General features: G+C 43.3%; 1 protein-coding gene across 7 annotated transcripts in view; it reads right to left on the bottom strand.

Moving 5' to 3' along the window:
• sulf1 (sulfatase 1) overlaps window positions 1-18,420 on the bottom strand; it is an 86,214-nt gene that overhangs the window by 21,901 nt on the left and 45,893 nt on the right. For 4 of the 7 annotated variants that reach the window (XM_042398763.1, XM_042398764.1, XM_042398761.1 and 1 more), the window contains 3 exons: window positions 15,239-15,458; window positions 1,411-1,711; window positions 701-940 (listed from right to left, as the gene is read on the bottom strand). In XM_042398763.1, the coding sequence (XP_042254697.1) occupies window positions 701-940; window positions 1,411-1,585 (415 nt within the window). In that variant the 5' untranslated portion in view covers window positions 1,586-1,711; window positions 15,239-15,458. The remainder of the gene's footprint in view (window positions 1-700; window positions 941-1,410; window positions 1,712-15,238; window positions 15,459-18,420) is intronic. The other 3 variants (XM_042398766.1, XM_042398767.1, XM_042398765.1) reach the window with 1 other exon arrangement.

Genomic DNA, 18,420 nt, shown 5'->3' with positions numbered 1-18,420 from the left:
ACCCTCTTTTAGTATAGAGTATAATCTTAGGTGAACAATGCATGTTTTCTTTGTTTGCCTGTACCTGTGAAAAACTTAATTTTGTGTGTCTGTGTGAGTTTCTCTCTGTGCGCATGTATGTGTGAGACCCATATATTTTTTGCTTGTCTCTTTTTTCCCCTGGCTTCACTGCACAGCATTCTCGGATAGGCTGGGCAGGGAGCCAGCCTGTCCCGGAGAAGGCTAATTGCAGACTCACGCATCAGCTCGAAAACCGCAGGCCGTGCTGCAGCCCACAGGACCCCACTGAGCTGCCCAGTCCAACGCCTGCCCATCACTCTCATAGACACTGTCTGATGAGACACGACAGCGACCTGGCACGCTCACCATGTTTGCATTTCTCACAGCAGACAGCCAGGCAGGGCGGTGGAGTCTAGCTTGCTGTAAAAATCTTCATTGACTAGCACAAGTGAATATAGAGAGAGACCAGAAGGACATTGGGGCTGGTAGTGACTGACAGTATCTTGGCTGAAAGTGAGATGACATGCACTGGAGGTGAACTATCATAACCTGAGAAGTGCTACTTTCCCATGAAAAATCATGAGAAAACACCAGCACTACATTAAGAGGTCTTTGTTGGACATACAGCAGGCCTTCAGTGCTGATTATTGCATATACACAAGGGTCTGAATGAGTGTATGTAGGCGTGCATGAAACTAACCTGTTCTGTAGCCGGTGTTGTTGAGGTAGACAGCGAATGAGCGTGGCTCGTGCTGAGCTTGCCAGGAAGGGGAGGAGCAGTTCTCATTGTTGGTGTAGGTATTGTGGTTGTGGACGTACTTGCCCGTCAACATGGAGGAACGTGACGGGCAGCACATGGGTGTGGTGACAAAGGCATTGGTGAAACTAGTGCCTCCGTCTTCCATGATCTTACGGGTTTTATTCATGACCTGTAGAGAACCTGGAGGACAAGGAATGGAGGTCAATTTTGTGACACACATTGTTGGTATTATAAAAATAGGCTGAGCCGATACACACAATATCAAGTGTTGCCCTTTCAAAATGACAAAAACATATATTTACATTATTTTCAAATGGATAAACACAGTGCTCATTAAATTAGTTGATCTTTTCTTACAGAATTGTGTAACAAAATAATTATGATTCACTCAGTTAATAGTCCAGATGGTCATTCTGCTTCTGCTTATGGCCTCTATTTAATATTTAATGTGTAGAGGAAGACCACATAAATCCTCAGGCAAATATCCAGAGAGACAAAGAAATTCATGGGGACACAGTAAGAGAGAAAATCAGAAAGAATTAAATAAATTAATGTAAGAAACAATAGGAGGAAAAAAAAAACAGGGCCAATGTGAAAAGTAAATAGGGCCCACAGAATTCCAGGAAGACCAGGAAGAGTGCCAGCCTTACCCAACTCCACATCCTGGTCGTCAGTCATGATGAGGATGATGTTGGGCCGGATGTTTCTGCGGTCTCTCTGGATGCGACCCCTGAGGCCTTGAGCCCTGGTAGTGGTGAAGGCCATGCTGCCCGGAGCCCAGTCCGGAGACAACAGGGCCAACCAGGCCAGCCACAGCATCAGCATGGTGCCCAAGACGGCAGGAGATGGGTTGGGTAGATGGGAGAATTAATGGAGAGATGAGGGGAGGGATGGAAGAGGTCCAGCCAGGCCACTCACTCACACCCGTGTGGCTCTCGCAGCCGTGGTCGACTGTGAAGGAGAGAAAACACATGGAGACATTAAAATGAGGAACAGAGGGAAACAAGCGGAATAGAGTAGGCAGTTTCAAAGTGGTAAAATAGTGATTTGCATTATACTCTCAGACAGACAATGAAAAGCCCAGCTTCCCTCTAGGAATTCTTTTAAGTCTTTGGTGGTCCACCAAGGATAATTTAACTAACATTTCCAACATATGTTGCATGCTGACTGAAATCAATACTCTCTCCTGAAAAGAAAATCCCTGAATATAAACTCTCCTGACTTGAACTAGAAAAAAAAAAACCCAACAAGATCATAGCAACCCATGAAAACATTTTAAACAACAAAAGAGCAGTGAAGATCCAGAAGCACAGATCTCACCTCAGAGAATCTAGCGAGTCTCATTTTGTTTGGTCTTTTCTCATAATATCCTTTTTTCTTCTGTTTTTCCCTCTCTCCTTCTGTTTCAGATAACACACACTCACACACGGAAACTCTCCATCTCCACTGGAGAGCTGTTGTTCAGCTCAACTGTGCTGAGACCTCGCCATTGGCTGTCCGCACTCAAACACCCACAACCACTGTCCTGTGTCGGCCAATTGCAGGCCACCTTCCACCTGTCACTCAAAAGTCACCCCCTGGTGAGTCAAGCGTGACAGAGGGCCGGTGGGGAGGATGGGTCCACACTAGGGGGGAGGGGGTTAGGGGGCACGGAGGGCGGGGAGAGGGTTCCGCTACATTAACCCCAGTGCCACTGTCGCCAATCACAGATTACCTCTGAGTCATCATAGCACTTTGCAGCCTCTTGCTCACTTACAATGTCATGGTTGGTCATTAAAAGTCTCCATATCTTTTGCCTAAATGCTAGTGACCAGTGTAAAATTTATATTAGTGTTAACCCAAATCTCTCACAAACCTCAAGGTAACACATTCAAGCAATTCCATCCTCATGCTGTCACCAATAGAGAGATCACACTTGTTTAGATGAATTTCAAATATAAATCCATAAATCTACTGTCTTTACAAGATTAAGTGCACAGGTGCTATTCGAGAAGAGAATACAACTAGGCATAAATGCCAAAATTATTCAAATTAGCAGGTAAAATTCAGGAACAATCATGTATGTGAAGGAAAGGCTTGTGGGTGTGAGATGAACCATGACGATGTAATAATGAGTACTCCATCATTGCCTTATGGACAGCAATCCCACTGAGTGGCACCATACTGCTCCCTATTCTGAGTTAATGGCCTGAAAACAAATAGCAGGTCTGTGACACCTGAGCCTGGTCAAACCCCACTGGGTGGCTCCGCCCTTACCCTCATTTCCACAAAAGGTCCGGTCCCAATTGGCAAAGAATAAAAGCTGTAATCTAAAATAAATGATCATTACGGCGTCCGGTGCGTAATGGAAGCCACTTTGGAAAAGTGTATCAACATTTTTAAAGGGTGAAATGCAAAGTATTTTCTGTATTAATGTACCATGTTGATTTGGTGAAAATGGCTTCAGTCACATGAATAAGAATTTCTCTCACTAATCTGAAGTCTTCAGATAGTGTAGATGGTAGAAGTCAGTAAAGGGATAAGTTAAAGGGCCTACCAAATGTTGTATCAAGCAAGACCATTGTATATACTGTCCATACTGATATATAATTGTCCTACTAGAATATGCATGTGCACACAAAAACACAAGCAGAGGAAAAGCATCAACAAACGAAAACCCCTACTCCCAGTGAAGTGTTAAACAGATCATGTCCTTGCATAAGATAACACCATTACAAATCATCTTCACCATCTCCCAGCAACACATCATCCAATCACAGATTTGGGCAGATATATGAGAAAAATTCACGCTCTTGGACTTGTTCTTCATTGCTTATCTGCTTGTGCTCCAGTTAGATGACAACTGTGATAAGCAGACCTTCAGATAGAGCTTTAAGAGCACTTTGGTCTGTCCTGCGTTCCAGACGAGCAGTATCCGAGCCAGCCAGCCCAGTCATCGTGACAGCCCTGTGCAAACATTGGCGCCGTTTGGACAAACACCCCTCCAGCACAGGGTGGAAGAGTGCACAGAACCTCACAGTGAATTACCCACACAACACAAACTACTGTACAAACATATGGTGACACGCAGGAACTCATAAGACACTCACACACAAGTCTCTCTCCCACAAAAACACATATTCCTGCTTTGAGGGTCCAAGTCCTCCTACATAAATGTGAAAGCTTCCCAGGAACAATACTAGATGCAGTCCAAATCTAGACAAAATTCAGGTCTCTATTTCTGTCAAGCTGTGGAAGACCTGGAATGAAATGTTAGCACCCAACACAAATTTAATTTTACATGCCGATGGTTCCCTCTTCTTGCGACTTAGAGAAGCGAGAAAACAGACAAGAAACTTCATTGTGGAATCTGATACAAACCTTGTGGTGCTGATGCGGTTAGCTAAAACGGTATCAATAGCCACACTGTCTGAAACGAGCGAGATGGCAGGGCTAATAAAGTGCCACGCATAACGACCGATGGGATGTGGCCCGAAGTTACTAAGGCAAAACGACACAGCTGCTGCCATAAACGAGAGCACCACCTCCCCTTGTCCTTTAGGTTACCTCTCATCCTAACTTAATTTCACCTGATCCACTTTCCTCCCCGGGTCATCTGAAGTTCGCTTATGAGCGAAAGGATTTCTAGCAGCTCTCTGTCTGCCAAAGGTGCCCCTGGATCATTTAACAGCTGTCCATCTCAAAGTCACCGCTCATCAAAGGAAACACCTCTATTATTTATTGATGTAGCATCCTCACTACTCTTGACTTTCTCATGTTAATATGACACATAGGGCACACAGTCGCTACAGGAAATGACCAGCTAAGTGCTGATGTGTGGAGATTAGTTTGTAGCGCAGGAGGAGGGCTGATGGCAGTTGGCTGGTTGCAATCAGACCTATGGCACATTTAGCATGTTTCCTGTTCATATGGTGGAAAATTACAAAAAAAATGAATGACTTTACTCACCACTATAATTATAATTCCCTTAAGACATTCATTCCTTCCTCACGTACTTTGAGTCTGACAGTTAAACACTAAAAAAACAGTTCAACATGAACGGGACTCTGCTTCTGTCAGAATGCCTAAGACAACTGACTTTGCCACAAGACTAGTGGCTAACTACTTAAAAATCTATGCATATGTTTATTAAAAACAAGATTTGCTCCAATTTAAACTCAAACAATACTTAAACTGTCCAGAATAGACAGTTAAAATACTGCTTTAATCATAGCTGGTTATCATTTAGTAGGATTAACTGCGTAAGTGTATTGAATTGGAACAGTGTGTCATTTTTGAGTGCTTTTGTTTCGTGCGGACACTTGACAAAATGTTATCCAGACATTCAAGCGCACTTAGTGATGAGCAGCACGAAATGTAGCCATTATATCCAACTCTAAACATTTCTGGATGTATTCATGAGAAGGAACTCGGACATAAGAAATACAATAAACAATATGAGTCAATATGTTGAAATCTGAAAGTTATTACATAGTTGGCTTCTGAATCTCTCTTCTGTTGTTGCCACTGCTTCTTCCTCCTCTGTAAAATGCATGTTGCCAATTTCAGAAAGCCCTTGAGAACCCTCTGCGAGAATAATGTTTCATGTCATTTTCATAAACCGTTCATTTTGAATGAGTTTATTTATTTACGCCATCCAGTATGATATAAGTAGAACAGGCTTCTTCTATACATCTGTGGACCAGACAAGAGGTCTTTATTCCTGGACAGAGTCAGAGGACTAGGGAGCACATTGTTTCTCCTTCCTCATTGTTTTGGAGGATTAGCACTAATGACCCTTTAAATGAGCCTTTACTGTACTCATCATGGTTAAGCTGGGGGAGGAATATTGGGGATAGATGGGAGGAACGTAAAATGCCCAGGGGTTCAAAGGACTGAAACAAAAAGGCCACTATGGAGTTTTCAGACACACAGCTGCCAGATACATAAAAGATGTGCAATTTTCAGATTAATGGCCATCAACACAAGGAACTTTTAGCGCACCTCAACACCCTACTAATCTTTACTTTCAAGATAGTAAAGGGTTTTTCTTCTCCTTCTTTACTTGCAAAAAAACAGCTCTTTCACTTGCCCCTCTTTGGCACATACAGCTTTGCTCAGTTATTTGGTATGGCTACACAGACAGCTGTGCTTTGTGCACAGAGTAAAGCTGAACATAATAGAGTTGCTGCTTGTGTAACCATCCAGGGCAGTACTGTTTGGCTGGTTGGCAGTTGTGCCCTCCAGTTAGGGCCTCAAACCACACACCCTGCTGCACCCTGACCCTCCTCTGACCCGAGTGGTAATATGGCTTTGATGGTGGCTTGTTTAACCTAACCTCAGCAACCTGAGGCTACCCACACACAGGGGTTAAGAGGGGAAACTCTGAGGGAAGAAAAAATGGAGTGTAGGGGGATCAGTACAGAGGAATGGAGGTAACAAAAGTCTTGTAAAAGTCTGGTTGTGGTTGGCCTGCATATTCATTTCAACAATGGCAAACAGGCTGCATCTGGCTTAGGTTCTGTTCAGTCAGCAGTGGCAGTCTGTACATTTATCAGCTGTCACTGAAAAATAGCAGACGCACTGAAAGACACAAAGGGGAATTCTTCTGTTAAAAACAGACTGATTGACGGCCAAGGATCCATGCATCCCTTAAAGCAGAGTATTTGTCCACCCACTAATGTGCGTCTGGCCGTAGACTTGTTCAAGTTAACATGGAAAGGTTGGAGGCGAGGGGGTTTACATTCACAAAACAAGATGCAAGTCAAAACCCAAACCAGATGCCATGCCCCACTAAAGTAAATCAGTCATTCATAAAGGGACTTGCCATTAAGGACAATGGCCATTTCAAAGCACCTAAAATCCCCTTTTATTCCTGTCCATTCTCTCTCTCGCTCCCTCTCTATTAGCCCAGTCCATCTCTAAGGCAGCCAAGTCACAGAGGAACAATGGCAAAGAGAAGGGAATTAAAGTCTGATGGCATAGTTTGAATTCTGTAGGCTGTTCTGTACTATAAGCAGGATGACTAGTTACCAACAACGGCATGCAGTCACAACCCTGTACGGGACCCAAACATCTATCATGATAGAATTGTGGAAACCAGGAAATATGACTTTAGCGATAGTAAAGCTATCATAGATGTTTCTTTGCAAACAAAACAGCTAGGAAACAATGCGGTAGAGATAAAGACGGAGAACAACGATGTTACGTCTCTTGATTTTCGCTTCAGATGAGGGACATTTTTCAGTGCAGTCTGATTTCTCCCTCTCCATTTCGGAGGGGAAAAATGATTATGGCGAGGTCTTAGATTAATATTGAGGTTTGTCCAAATATTTCTGTAATCCGAGGGAATTCGGCTGGTCTGCTGCCATCAGGGCTGACGAGGGCCTTTTACACTGAGGAGGGCCTGTGTCAGGGTGCTGTGCCCGGCAGGCCAAGGGCAGCACATTGTACCCATGAAGACCCGCCCGTCAGCCACACTGAGCACTCTGAAGGGGAGCTCTGTCCCAATGTACTAACTTGGCTGTGGGTACGCACTGGGAAAAGACTCAAACCTTGGTGTTTTCAGACTCTTAACTCTGCTGATTTGTTTGACCAAAATGCCCAAATTGATGTAGGATCTATGACAAAATTCCAGTGAGAAAACCAGGCTCAAGGCAGTGAGGAGAGATCACTGGCTCTTTGTTTCAATATATTTATGGACTCACCACTTTCTACATTGACAGTAACATTCAGAGTCTTCTTTTCGTCCATGTTACATCTAAAAAAGTTCAGATGTTTTAGCTAAAAATGATTCATCCACTGGTATGCAGTGCGTTTGGGGTACACGTAGTCCACTTTAATGAAGAAGAATGGCCTCAATTCAGTGAAATGTGAACCTGGAGTGGGCGCATTCACGGCTATTAGTTAAACCCCTCATGTTTCTCTCCAAACTGGTAAGAGAACCTTTGTAGTGCCAAGGCTGCCAGGCCACCCCATCAATATTATGGATGCATCTTAATGTATAATTAAATGAATCCTGGTCCGGAAGACTTCAAAGTGGGAATGGCTGGCGGGCCATCAGGTGGTCTGTTGGAAATCATGAGGGGGTTTTGAGCACCCTGAAAGGGAAATGACTAAAAAACACACAAGGTCATTTCAGAAATGGGGAAAGCTGCCTATATTTATTTGTGTATGTGTGTCCATACATGTGCGCCTGTCGTAAAGGCAATGTGTATCCAAAGTGGTCATATCCTGAACCATGGACTGAATATTTAAGCAAAAGCCTCATGGTGGTAACACTGACAAATGGGGCTTTGTATCAGTCAATAAGACTGATATCAGCCATTTTCACAAATGGTCTTGATCTCAGAAATTTAGAAAATACTGAGAAGGCAGTTTCCTCCTTAAACTTTTCTGTCAGTGGGCACTTTTAAAATGTTGAATTGCATAAATTTGCTTTTCTTTTCTTTTATTATATATGATATGAACACAAATCAAAATGATTCCCAATGTCATTACTAACTTGCCCTGATCCTCCAGGAGATTTGCTCTCCAAGTGAGACTCAATTTTACAGGTGGAAAAGCAGATTTACCATTCCAGAGGGTGTGGTGTGGAAAAGGGTGACAGAGAGAGTTAGGGGGGTGGCGGGAAGAGAGAGAGGGAAGGGAGGAGGTGAACGAAAGGGAAACCACTCCTCTGATTTATTGTGTGATATGAAAACACAGAATCATAATCAGGGAATCAGAAGTCACAGTTATATGATGTGAGCCTAAAGCAAGCACTTTCTTGTTAAAACTATTCTAAGCCATGAATGGAAACCATTAGTGATAGACAACCTCAGATGAATAAAATAGAGCACATTTATATTCCTCCAGTCACTTTCTTGTCAAAACCCACACTGCCATCAGAAACACTCTATCAGGCTGCGAGAGCTCCAAAGAAAGTCAGAGCGAGAGGGAGGAGAACGTATTGCTCACTCACGGGTGGTTTTCTTGTCTCTTTGACGTGTCAAATATACCCCAGATAAATTATTCCTTTCACCACAAAAGAGAGCTATGGCAAATTGCTTCAATGGGTTTCCACTGAGGTAATTGTCAAGAATAAAGAGATTGACTTCTTTTCCATGAAATCAGCAGCATGGTGGCACAGGGAGAGAGTGAGGGAGAGCGAAGGCACGGAGTCTGAAGGATTTCTTTTTCTGTTAAAACTCGGCAGTTTACCAAGTTCAATAGCCTTGTAACGTTCACCGACTACTGACTTGAGGAGTGTGACTTGAATCCTCTTTCTCGTATGACATGGAAGAAAAGCAAGACTAGTGACAGGTCATTAGGAAAAAATGGGCTTCTCTGTCTGTGCACTGGTTACTGATTGACAGTATGTGTAAAGAAGACTGTGGTCCAGGACCAGTTTAAATGTACTGCTGAGTGACTGATGTACCATTCTCCTGGATAAAATGGATTTATTAAAAGGGTAGAAAAATATTTATATATAGCAAAATTGAGCTTTAGTTTGTCCCATTTTCTCTCTGTGTGTGTGTCTATGCTTAGAATAGAAACAGAATTCTCTTAACTCATACAGTTTGATGTCAATGTCAATACAGACAGAGATGTGTTGAGCTGCAAAATAAGGAAAACAAATAGGTAAATAGAACATTCTGGGTCCACTGTGTTTCTTGGAAAAGAAAGCCTTGAAACATCACATTTATGAAATAATTCCACACAGACAACAATCAGACAACTGTGTGCAACTGAAATAAACACAAGAGATGTTTACGTGTATCTTCGAAAAAGCATCATTTCAGCTTAAAATCTATCAAACTCAACTAATAAACATATTATACAAAAACTGTGTAGGTTGAAAGGTTGCTGAAATTAAGTAAGCCGCAAGTTAGAACTAGCTAAAAAGGATGATTTAGAGCTGTAATAATTCTGTCAAGATGATATACTTGCTGCAAAGTGAGACAGAGTAGCCGCTGATTTCTACTTCTAACCACTACTAGCCAATATTACAGAAGCAGTGTTATCTACTGAAGTAGTTCCTGCTCATAAAAGTGAACGTGAATCAGCGTTCAACATTTAAGACAAGTTCTGAGTGTAAACTCCTTTCCGATTGGCAATCATTAAAAAGAAAAAAAAAAAAAGTAGATTCCTCAGGGTGAGGTGGTGGCAGCTCAGTCAGCAAACCCCAGTTAAGTGTAGTACTGCTGCTGGTGCATGAAACTAAACACCCCTAAAATGTGGAGCATGTGTAGGCATATTCTCTGGGAACCGTAGACAAACATAGACCATGAGAACCGGCCTGCGTGACCTGGGACGCCATAAACAAACTTCTCCATGGCTGTGACACACCAACATGATACCACTCATAAAAACGCATTCGTCCGATTGCACCTGTGCCTGTTCAGCACGCCCTTCGGTCCATGCCTGTGGGCATTTATGCATGTGTGTGTACATGGATATCATATACACTGTGTGTGCACTACAAGTCATTCTGAAACAGTCTGAGTAAGAATCAGTCAGACTTGAACACAGACAGACACGTAACCTGTAATTTGTACACAGGGGAGCTCCCTTTCCCATTGCCTCTGGCTCAGTGTGTGGCTTTCCAAAGCATGCAATAACATCATTTGTAATTTAATTAACTTTACCCTGGCTGGTAAAAATTCCAGATCTTAGTGCATTGTATAATATCTAAAATACCATATCTACTGAAAGACTAATTCACTTACAAAGCATAAACCTGGAAGCTTACCCTTCCAAATTCTTCCATGCCTTTACATTTGAGTCAAAGTTGAAGGAATGCAGTCAGTGCAACATCCCGACATGTTCAAGAGACACCAGAAGACACAGCCAAACTCAGCTGAACTTGCCGTGGGCAATTCAAGAAGAGCGAAGCGAAGATAATGTGTGTCATGCAATGCTGGACGTTGTCAGTGTAAACAAGTTGCTCAACCTTTAATACTACGACTGTTCAAAGATCCAGCTATTCTGCATCCACATGGCAAAGTCGGGCTGTTCAAGTAAGGGCAAACAGGACCAAAGGCTACTAGCAGCACATGGCCAAGTCCACACATATAAGCGCTTGTGCGTGCACACACACACACACATCGACGCACATGGGCAGAGGAGGGGAGTGCTGGCAGAGGCTGAATGTGTTTGCCCGCTCCAGGGGAGAAGGGAAGAAAGGGAGCAGAAGAGCTGAAACAAACGCATGCTGGCTTCTATTAGTCGAGCTGTGGAGCGGGATGGAGGGGTGAGGAAACGTATTCATTCATTCTGCCCCCCCCCCCCCCCCCCCCGCCCTCCACCCATTCCCATTCCTCCAACCCTCCCACCCCATTATCTCCATTCTGGAAAGGCGGTGGATGAAAGGGACAACCCCCCAGTGGCAGCACTTCTCCCTCCAAACTTACGCCGACGCATTCTGACGGCTGCTTAATTGTACGTGATACAGGCAGGGCCCTTTCTCTTTCAAATCTAAAACAGATTGCTTCTCCCTGGGGAGGGGATTATTGGACAAGAGAGATGACAAAGCAGGGACAGTGCGGCCCTCTGGGGGGTGGAGGACGGAAGGGGTAAGCTTGTGGGTAGTATGTATGTGTGTGTGCGTGTGTGTGTGTGTGTACATGTTTTTCTATGTTTCTCTTTCATGCGCGTCTGTGTCACAAGAAGATTATGTTTGTGTTCGTATGATTCAAACAAGTGCACGTGTGGATGACAACAAAGATCCGGCCTCTGATCACGAGATGATCATCGGATGGTTCTGTCCACTTCAAACTCCAACTTTCTTACGCTCTTTATCGCACGTGCACATCTCCCTTTTACTCATCCCCCCTTTTCTCTTCCTCTTATCTTGGCCTCCTCCACTTCCCCCTCTGTGTCTCTCTTGACCCAGCTTTCTCTTTCTCCCCCTTAAGCCCGTGCTGCATCTATGTGCAGTGACATTTGAACAAAAGCTGCTCCGGACATCACCGAAAAAAGTATTAAAATCCTCTCTCTCACTCAAGCTTTACTCGTTAATGTGCACTTGTAGTGCTTTAACTACCAAGCAAACCCATGTTTTCTCCCACTCTATTCATTCTCAAAACTAAAGACCTGGTCAGGGGTCATTCCTGGCTGTTACATAGCTGAACCATCTACTCAGAACTCCACAAATCTTCTCATCACAAAATACATCTTTTCTTATCAAGTAGTCATCAGGACAGAGGATGAAGACAAAGACAATGGAGAAAAATGCACAGAAAAAGTAAAGCAACAAACTTGTGTGTGATTGAAGGTTAGAGGATCAGGCATTCCCTCCAGTGATGAGCTGGATGTGATGTTTGCATGCCCCAACCTTTACTGCTCAAAAGGAGAGGCTGAACAAACACTTGGGGGTGCTATTGTGAGCTCCTGAGTGCCCCCGAAATAGATTTACGCAGTGTGTGTCGGTGCGCATCCAGATATGCATGGAATATTTCCCTGGAGATATGTCCTTAAAAGTCAAGGACATTCCTCATTTAAGGGCAGTATGTATGTGGATTGAAACTCCATAGCAAGGTTTGATCAGTAAGGACAACAAAGGAACTGAGAAAGTGGCTGACTCATCTAAAGATAGCCTTTCTAGATCCCACATAAATAAAAGCATGCCAAATGCTCACTGTTCAAATACTGGTCATTTGCAGTGATAGGACTGTGCAATCTACTCCAGCGCTACTATGCAATCAGGCGAGTACGAGGAACACTATCATTAAGCTGAAGAGATAAACAAGTGCCGGAGGAGAGGGTGGTTTAGGAAATCTTTTCTTAACATGCTCGCACACATGAGAACACACACAAACTATAGTTATAAAACATATTTTTCAGTATTTTTCAGAGAGATGAAACTGTGAGGGACCGGCATTCCACTAGTCTTCCAAGGGAAAGAGGTATGGTTATTTATTAAATCATCAGACAGTTTGACTGATTACATGCAATTTGATCAAGAAGGTGCTCACAGCAGTTCGGATAACGCATGATTTTCCATTTCCAGATCCAGGTTTTCTCCTTTTCGACGCCATCTCAACTCCCTTTTTAAAGGCCAAATGTATCTTCCTATTCTTACAGGAGAATGGAAAGTTATCTGCCACACTTACAATTTCATTGCAGCCCCAAAGGGAACCATATAATGACAGAATTCACAAATATGACTTCTGTCATTGCAGGGTTAAGTTTAGAAAGTAAAACGCAGCATGATAACAGTCTGACTCTGCTGTGAGGAAATTATGGAGCTGATTTGGAGAGAGTTCACACACATATGACACTTATTCTAATTCAGTACTTTTGACCACTGTTACACATATTGGAACTAATGCATGAACAATGACATGTAGATTTAGTGTTTTATCTGCTTCTTGCGGTAATCAGTCTGCCATGAATGCCTTTGACCTTGTTCAGCAGTCGGCATTTATGAAGTCACGCAAGATGTCTGAGAATTCTCTGATTCAGTGTAGCTGGCATTTAAAGGATACCCACACACACACACACACGCACACACACACATACGCACACACACACAGTAGATTCGAATGATGGCAGAGCTGCTACTGGAACAACGTTTGTCTTGGCAAGCGTCTACCCCCCAGAACCTAATTATTTGCAGCAGCTGCTCATGCTCTTGTTTGTAGCACAGTGAAGCTAAACAGTTTAAAGGATCTCCCTTCTCTTCTGAGCTGGCAGTCAATGCTGCGTTTCAAACACCTTAAAGCTGCTTCACTACGCCTAGGGTAGGATAATCAGAAATTGAATCTAAACACTGCCAGTCTAGTCAATACTGAAAGTTTGAAGTTAAGGGTCTCCGTCTTTCTCCTGCATTCTCATTCAGTAACATATGTCGGCACTGCAAAGGAACTTAAATGTAAACCAACATGTTGTGTTTTACACAACTTGTGCCTGGTACAAGCAATCGGCTTTGAATGTGAGCACAGCATAATTTTGCCTTTTAAGAAAACTAGGTCAGAAAGATAAATTCTCTTGTTTTCATAGACTGGTAGATTAACAAATTGGTACAAATACACAGGAAAGAACAGAGAATGGTTACTCACTAGATCCATAAAATAACAGATAATGAATATAATTATGCATTCTGCTACATCCAAGCTTTCAGCTACAAAAAAATCATTTTAATGAGAAGTGAAATGTTTTCAACCACAACATTTAGATTTGCTCGGCTTAATACCAAAAAATAAATATATGAGTCAAAACTAAATACTTCTTATAACGGTTCCTAAAATAAAAAGATCCGTTTTCCCTTCGAGTTCTTAAAACTTTTGCAACCATTTCCCTAATTCATCTGCTCATACAACCAAATTTTATACCGACTTCGCCCCCAGCCTTAAAGCAGCAGTGATCACAACCTATTGGTGGTTGTGTTAAATACTTCAAGTAACAAGCAGGAAGTGTAGCTATGGCTGGTTTACCAGGGTAAACAAAATTCACACAACAGCAGCTTTCACCCATACAATCTCCTCTCCACTCAGCCCGGCTGCTGTCCACACAGCCTTTCACAGCTGCACAATCTCCATTTGCAAACACCTTTCTCTCACACACACACACACACACACACACACATACACACACAGACACACACACACAGTGCCTGGAGCTACGTATAAATACTATACATCATATTCCCACTCCACTGGCAAGTTTCCCTTCTCACTTGAGTTGAGTTAAATAGCTGAAGTGAGGTGTGCATTCCCTGTGTCTCTGCCTCTCTGCTTAGCTCTGACAGTTTGTCCGGAAAGCGCTCTTCAGCAGCTCATCCATTTAGCGTATTCTGACACGATCTGCCAGAAGTGCACTCTGAATTAGATTTATGAAAAAACTTATCTGGGCTGAAGTGAGGGAATGTTAAATGCCACACTGAGTTTAGGGAATGTTTAAAATTGTGTTTTAATGTCCTCTTACAGGAACTGACAAAGTTAATAAGAAAAGAATTCATCTTCAGTAAAGTTTTTAAAGATAAAATGAGAAAATGACACATTGAGGCAGAGTTTTTTTTAACCCTAATGCATATGATAACTCATAGGATGCCTCCACTGACATAGTTAATTATGGAGCACACTTTTTTCAATTTACAGCAAGCTTTTCTGACCTACAGCAGTTCCAAATATCCTGCATTCAGAAAAGTAGAAATTAACAGATGGGCGCTTATGGATTGGGGAAAAAATGACATTAATGGAATGTGCTGCCTTCTAATCCCTTGAGAGGGAGGAATTTGCGACGGAGGGAATTCCTGTCATTCAGGGGGAAAACTATGAAGTCCTGCACACACAGAGCTGCTGTACAGGCAACACAGATTCATTGCAGAAACAGCACAGCACACCACCACTACAAATCCTTACTTACAGACTCCCACTCCTGACTGTAAGCTGCATAAGAAATTTCCTTCTAACTGAACAAACTATCAGGCACACAAACACATGTTGCACAAGCAGTGGTAAAAGGGTGGAAAAAAAGCAGAAAAATGACAAAAAAAGAGAGAAAGTTGTAAAGTACCTGGAAGGCAGGAGAGCAGAGTGCTGGCCGAGTGAGAGGCAAGGCTAGGATTCCTCCTGCTTTTCTCCTTGTGTTTCTTCACCGGGTCTCCCTTTGCTCATAGAGGGGTTTGTGTCCTGGTGTTGGGTTCAAGAGTAAGGGGGACCACACAGCTCCTGGAAGACAACCTCTCTCCTCTAATCCTCTCTCCGATGTGATGACACTCTCTAACCTCGACCATCTGTTGAAACACGTCCCGGAGCAGTCAGCACCGCGCTGTGTCAAGAACCCCACTCCCCTGCCCAATCACAGACCGGCTGCTGGGTGGCTCCTTGCTGCCAGGAGGCAGGGACAAGGACACAGCTCAGCGCAGGGAGACACACACACACACACACACATACACATACACACACACGCAGTCAAACACACACAGACACTCTACGAGATGGAAGCAAGAAAACCCCCAGTCATCGTAACCTGAGAGGCAGAGCAGGAGGAAGGGAGAGTGAGAGGAGTGGAAAGAGAAGGAATGGGAGGGGAGACTAAAGGAGAGGGAAAGAGAGAGCGAGAGAGAGAGAGAGAGAGAGAGAAAGAGAGACAGACGGAGAAAGAGAGTGAGAGAACGTGCATGTGTGAGTAGCAAAAGCAGAGACGAGAGAAGAAGAAGATGGAGATAAACTATTCTTATGCTTAATCACCTTGCTGGTAATGTTACTTAACAATACTCACACAAACCTCAGGCTGAAAATCCATGCACACACACATTAACTTCTTAACCCCCTGTCCTTGACCCCTTCCTCCTATTCCTCTCCCTGCAGCCACGGAGTATGTGGTCTGAAGAATCAAACTAAAAAAGCAATAAAATTCTGTATTGGCTCCATGGTGGGAATGCTGTTGGCACTAAACTGTTACATCTGCAGGCACAGAAGCACAGGCAGCAGCCCTCACACCTTAGTGTGATAAATCCTTACAGTCCCACGGCTACATTCCTGCCCTTCACCACCTATTGCCTTAAGTTAAAAAGGAGGGCAAAGGGGAAGACACTAAAATTACAAAGCTAAGGAAAGAGCAAGATAGAAAAAAGAAAGAAAAGGAAACAAAGATAAGATAACGGTACGAGTTTACAGCGAGATGGAAGCAGATTGATAACGCAAACATTCACCGTTAACTACCAACCTTTCAACATTAACACCATTACCGGCACGTTTCCTGAATGAATCAACCAATTTTCGACCCATTCATGCAAAACACAGGGAACATTAGGTGAGAAAGGCTGTCACATTAATCATTTTTGTTGAACCACTGTCCTACTCACTGATCCATTAAAAAAGGATTACGAGACCCTGATGATATTCGAGAGCGACTTCAAAGGCGAACCCTAATGAGTTAATACCCATTTGATATCCGACAGCATCACAATGAGTTAATCAGAGGTGTGAAACACCAAAGAAAAGTTTTAAGTGCCTCATTTGCATTCTGTGAGCAGCGTCAACACCCCGGCACCCTGTTTCAAGTTGGCCTTTGATAAATGCCATTAAATTCAAACGATTTACAGACAATTACTAATGAAGACTTTGATTATCCCTTCTCAACTGACACCTAATCAATGCTAGATTTCATGTCCGCTGTATATAAACCTATTTATGTAAATTTGAAACCTTTAAAAAAAAAATTGAATCACATTTTCATATCGAGCCATCTTTAACACTGTTTGTGGTATCCTAAAATTATCTATACATATTTATACCTGACACAAAAGTATTATACATGTTTATGTAGTGATACTGCTCAGACTCTCATGTATATCAGCTTTCCATTTTAATTTAATTGCACCACACACACACAAACACACACACACACACACACACACACACTGCTGAAAGATACTGTCACTTTTTCAGTGGGTGCTCCCACTTATATTCCCCTCAGGTTTATGCGTGAGGATATTGGATTAAACTAAACAAAGCCTATTTTCACCAGGGACACGTGAAACTTTCCCCAGCTTGGACTGATGTTTGAAACAGGGGCAACAGTGGTGAGGGAGAGAAAGAGCCTCAGGGGGAAAGAGCTCAAATTAGATTAACTAAATTCACAAAGACTGTCCCCAGCCCCTCCTGCATGGCTACACACATCCCAACCTACACCTCCAACCCCAGCCCCCATTCTCACGGCCGAGAGGTTTCCAAAGGGCCTTCAGGCAGGCCAGGGGCGACCAAATCCCTGTGCTCTTTACTGGATTAAAGATGGCTGCCCCACTGGGGAGAGGGGCTGTTTTTTCAGGAGCTGAGCACATCTGTAAACATCATAAATCTGTGAAGACAGAAAAGGTTATCAGGCTCTGGCTTTCTGTGAAGGAAAACATCTCCAGTCTTATCCAGCAAAGATAGAGGTAGAAACTGGACATCCACCTTATGCCAACACACATCATCCATTTTGCATGACCACCCTTAGTCTCCATTTTCACTTCCGCTGATGGACACAACAGCAACAAAAGCAAGGGTAGAGGGAGGTCTATAACATGGCCTCATCTTATGAATGACTGAATGACCTGCAGGGGGCCTCTGGTACCCCCCATTTGCTCCCTTTCTCCCTATCCTAAAATCACAAAGAACTCACTGAGACTCACATGGTGGATATCTAACACAGAAATGATCAGTTTTCTCTTACTTTAGACCTCTCTGATAAGGCTCGCTATACACTATCATATCACACCCTTGTCTCTTGCCCAAGCTTTACTCTTAAACTGGATCCAAGCCTCCTCAAATCTCACTCAAAACTCACTTCCCCCCTTTTCCTTCCAGCTTTCCAGCCATCAGTTGGGCGTGCAGGTGCAGGCAGAGGCCAGTGTTGGGGGGCTACTCGGTTCACTAGCCCCATTCTCTATGGCTGAATGAGATACATAGGGGTGTCATAGCTGCGATCTTGCCTCTGTGCCAGTTTAGACCACGAAAGCTGAAGCTGAGGGATACAGCCGTGATGTGGAGGAAGGCAAACCTAGGGGTGACATTGCGATGCGCTACACGGCATTTTAAATGCCTAGCACATGGCTACTGCTATGTCAGATGACTGGTGGCTATCGAAGTATTGAATGTGTCAGCTGCTCAAGATCCCTTTGAGTCAGGATGTAAGACACTGGAGACACTACACACATCAACAACCAGCTAATAAACTGCTAATTCTGGGAGAAAAGCTTATAGCCACAT

This window comes from Thunnus maccoyii, chromosome 21 (genome assembly GCF_910596095.1).
Source record: "Thunnus maccoyii chromosome 21, fThuMac1.1, whole genome shotgun sequence".
Lineage (NCBI taxonomy): Eukaryota > Metazoa > Chordata > Actinopteri > Scombriformes > Scombridae > Thunnus > Thunnus maccoyii.
The sequence above is the reverse complement of the archived record's forward strand: the minus strand, read 5'-3'. Positions and strand labels throughout refer to the sequence as shown.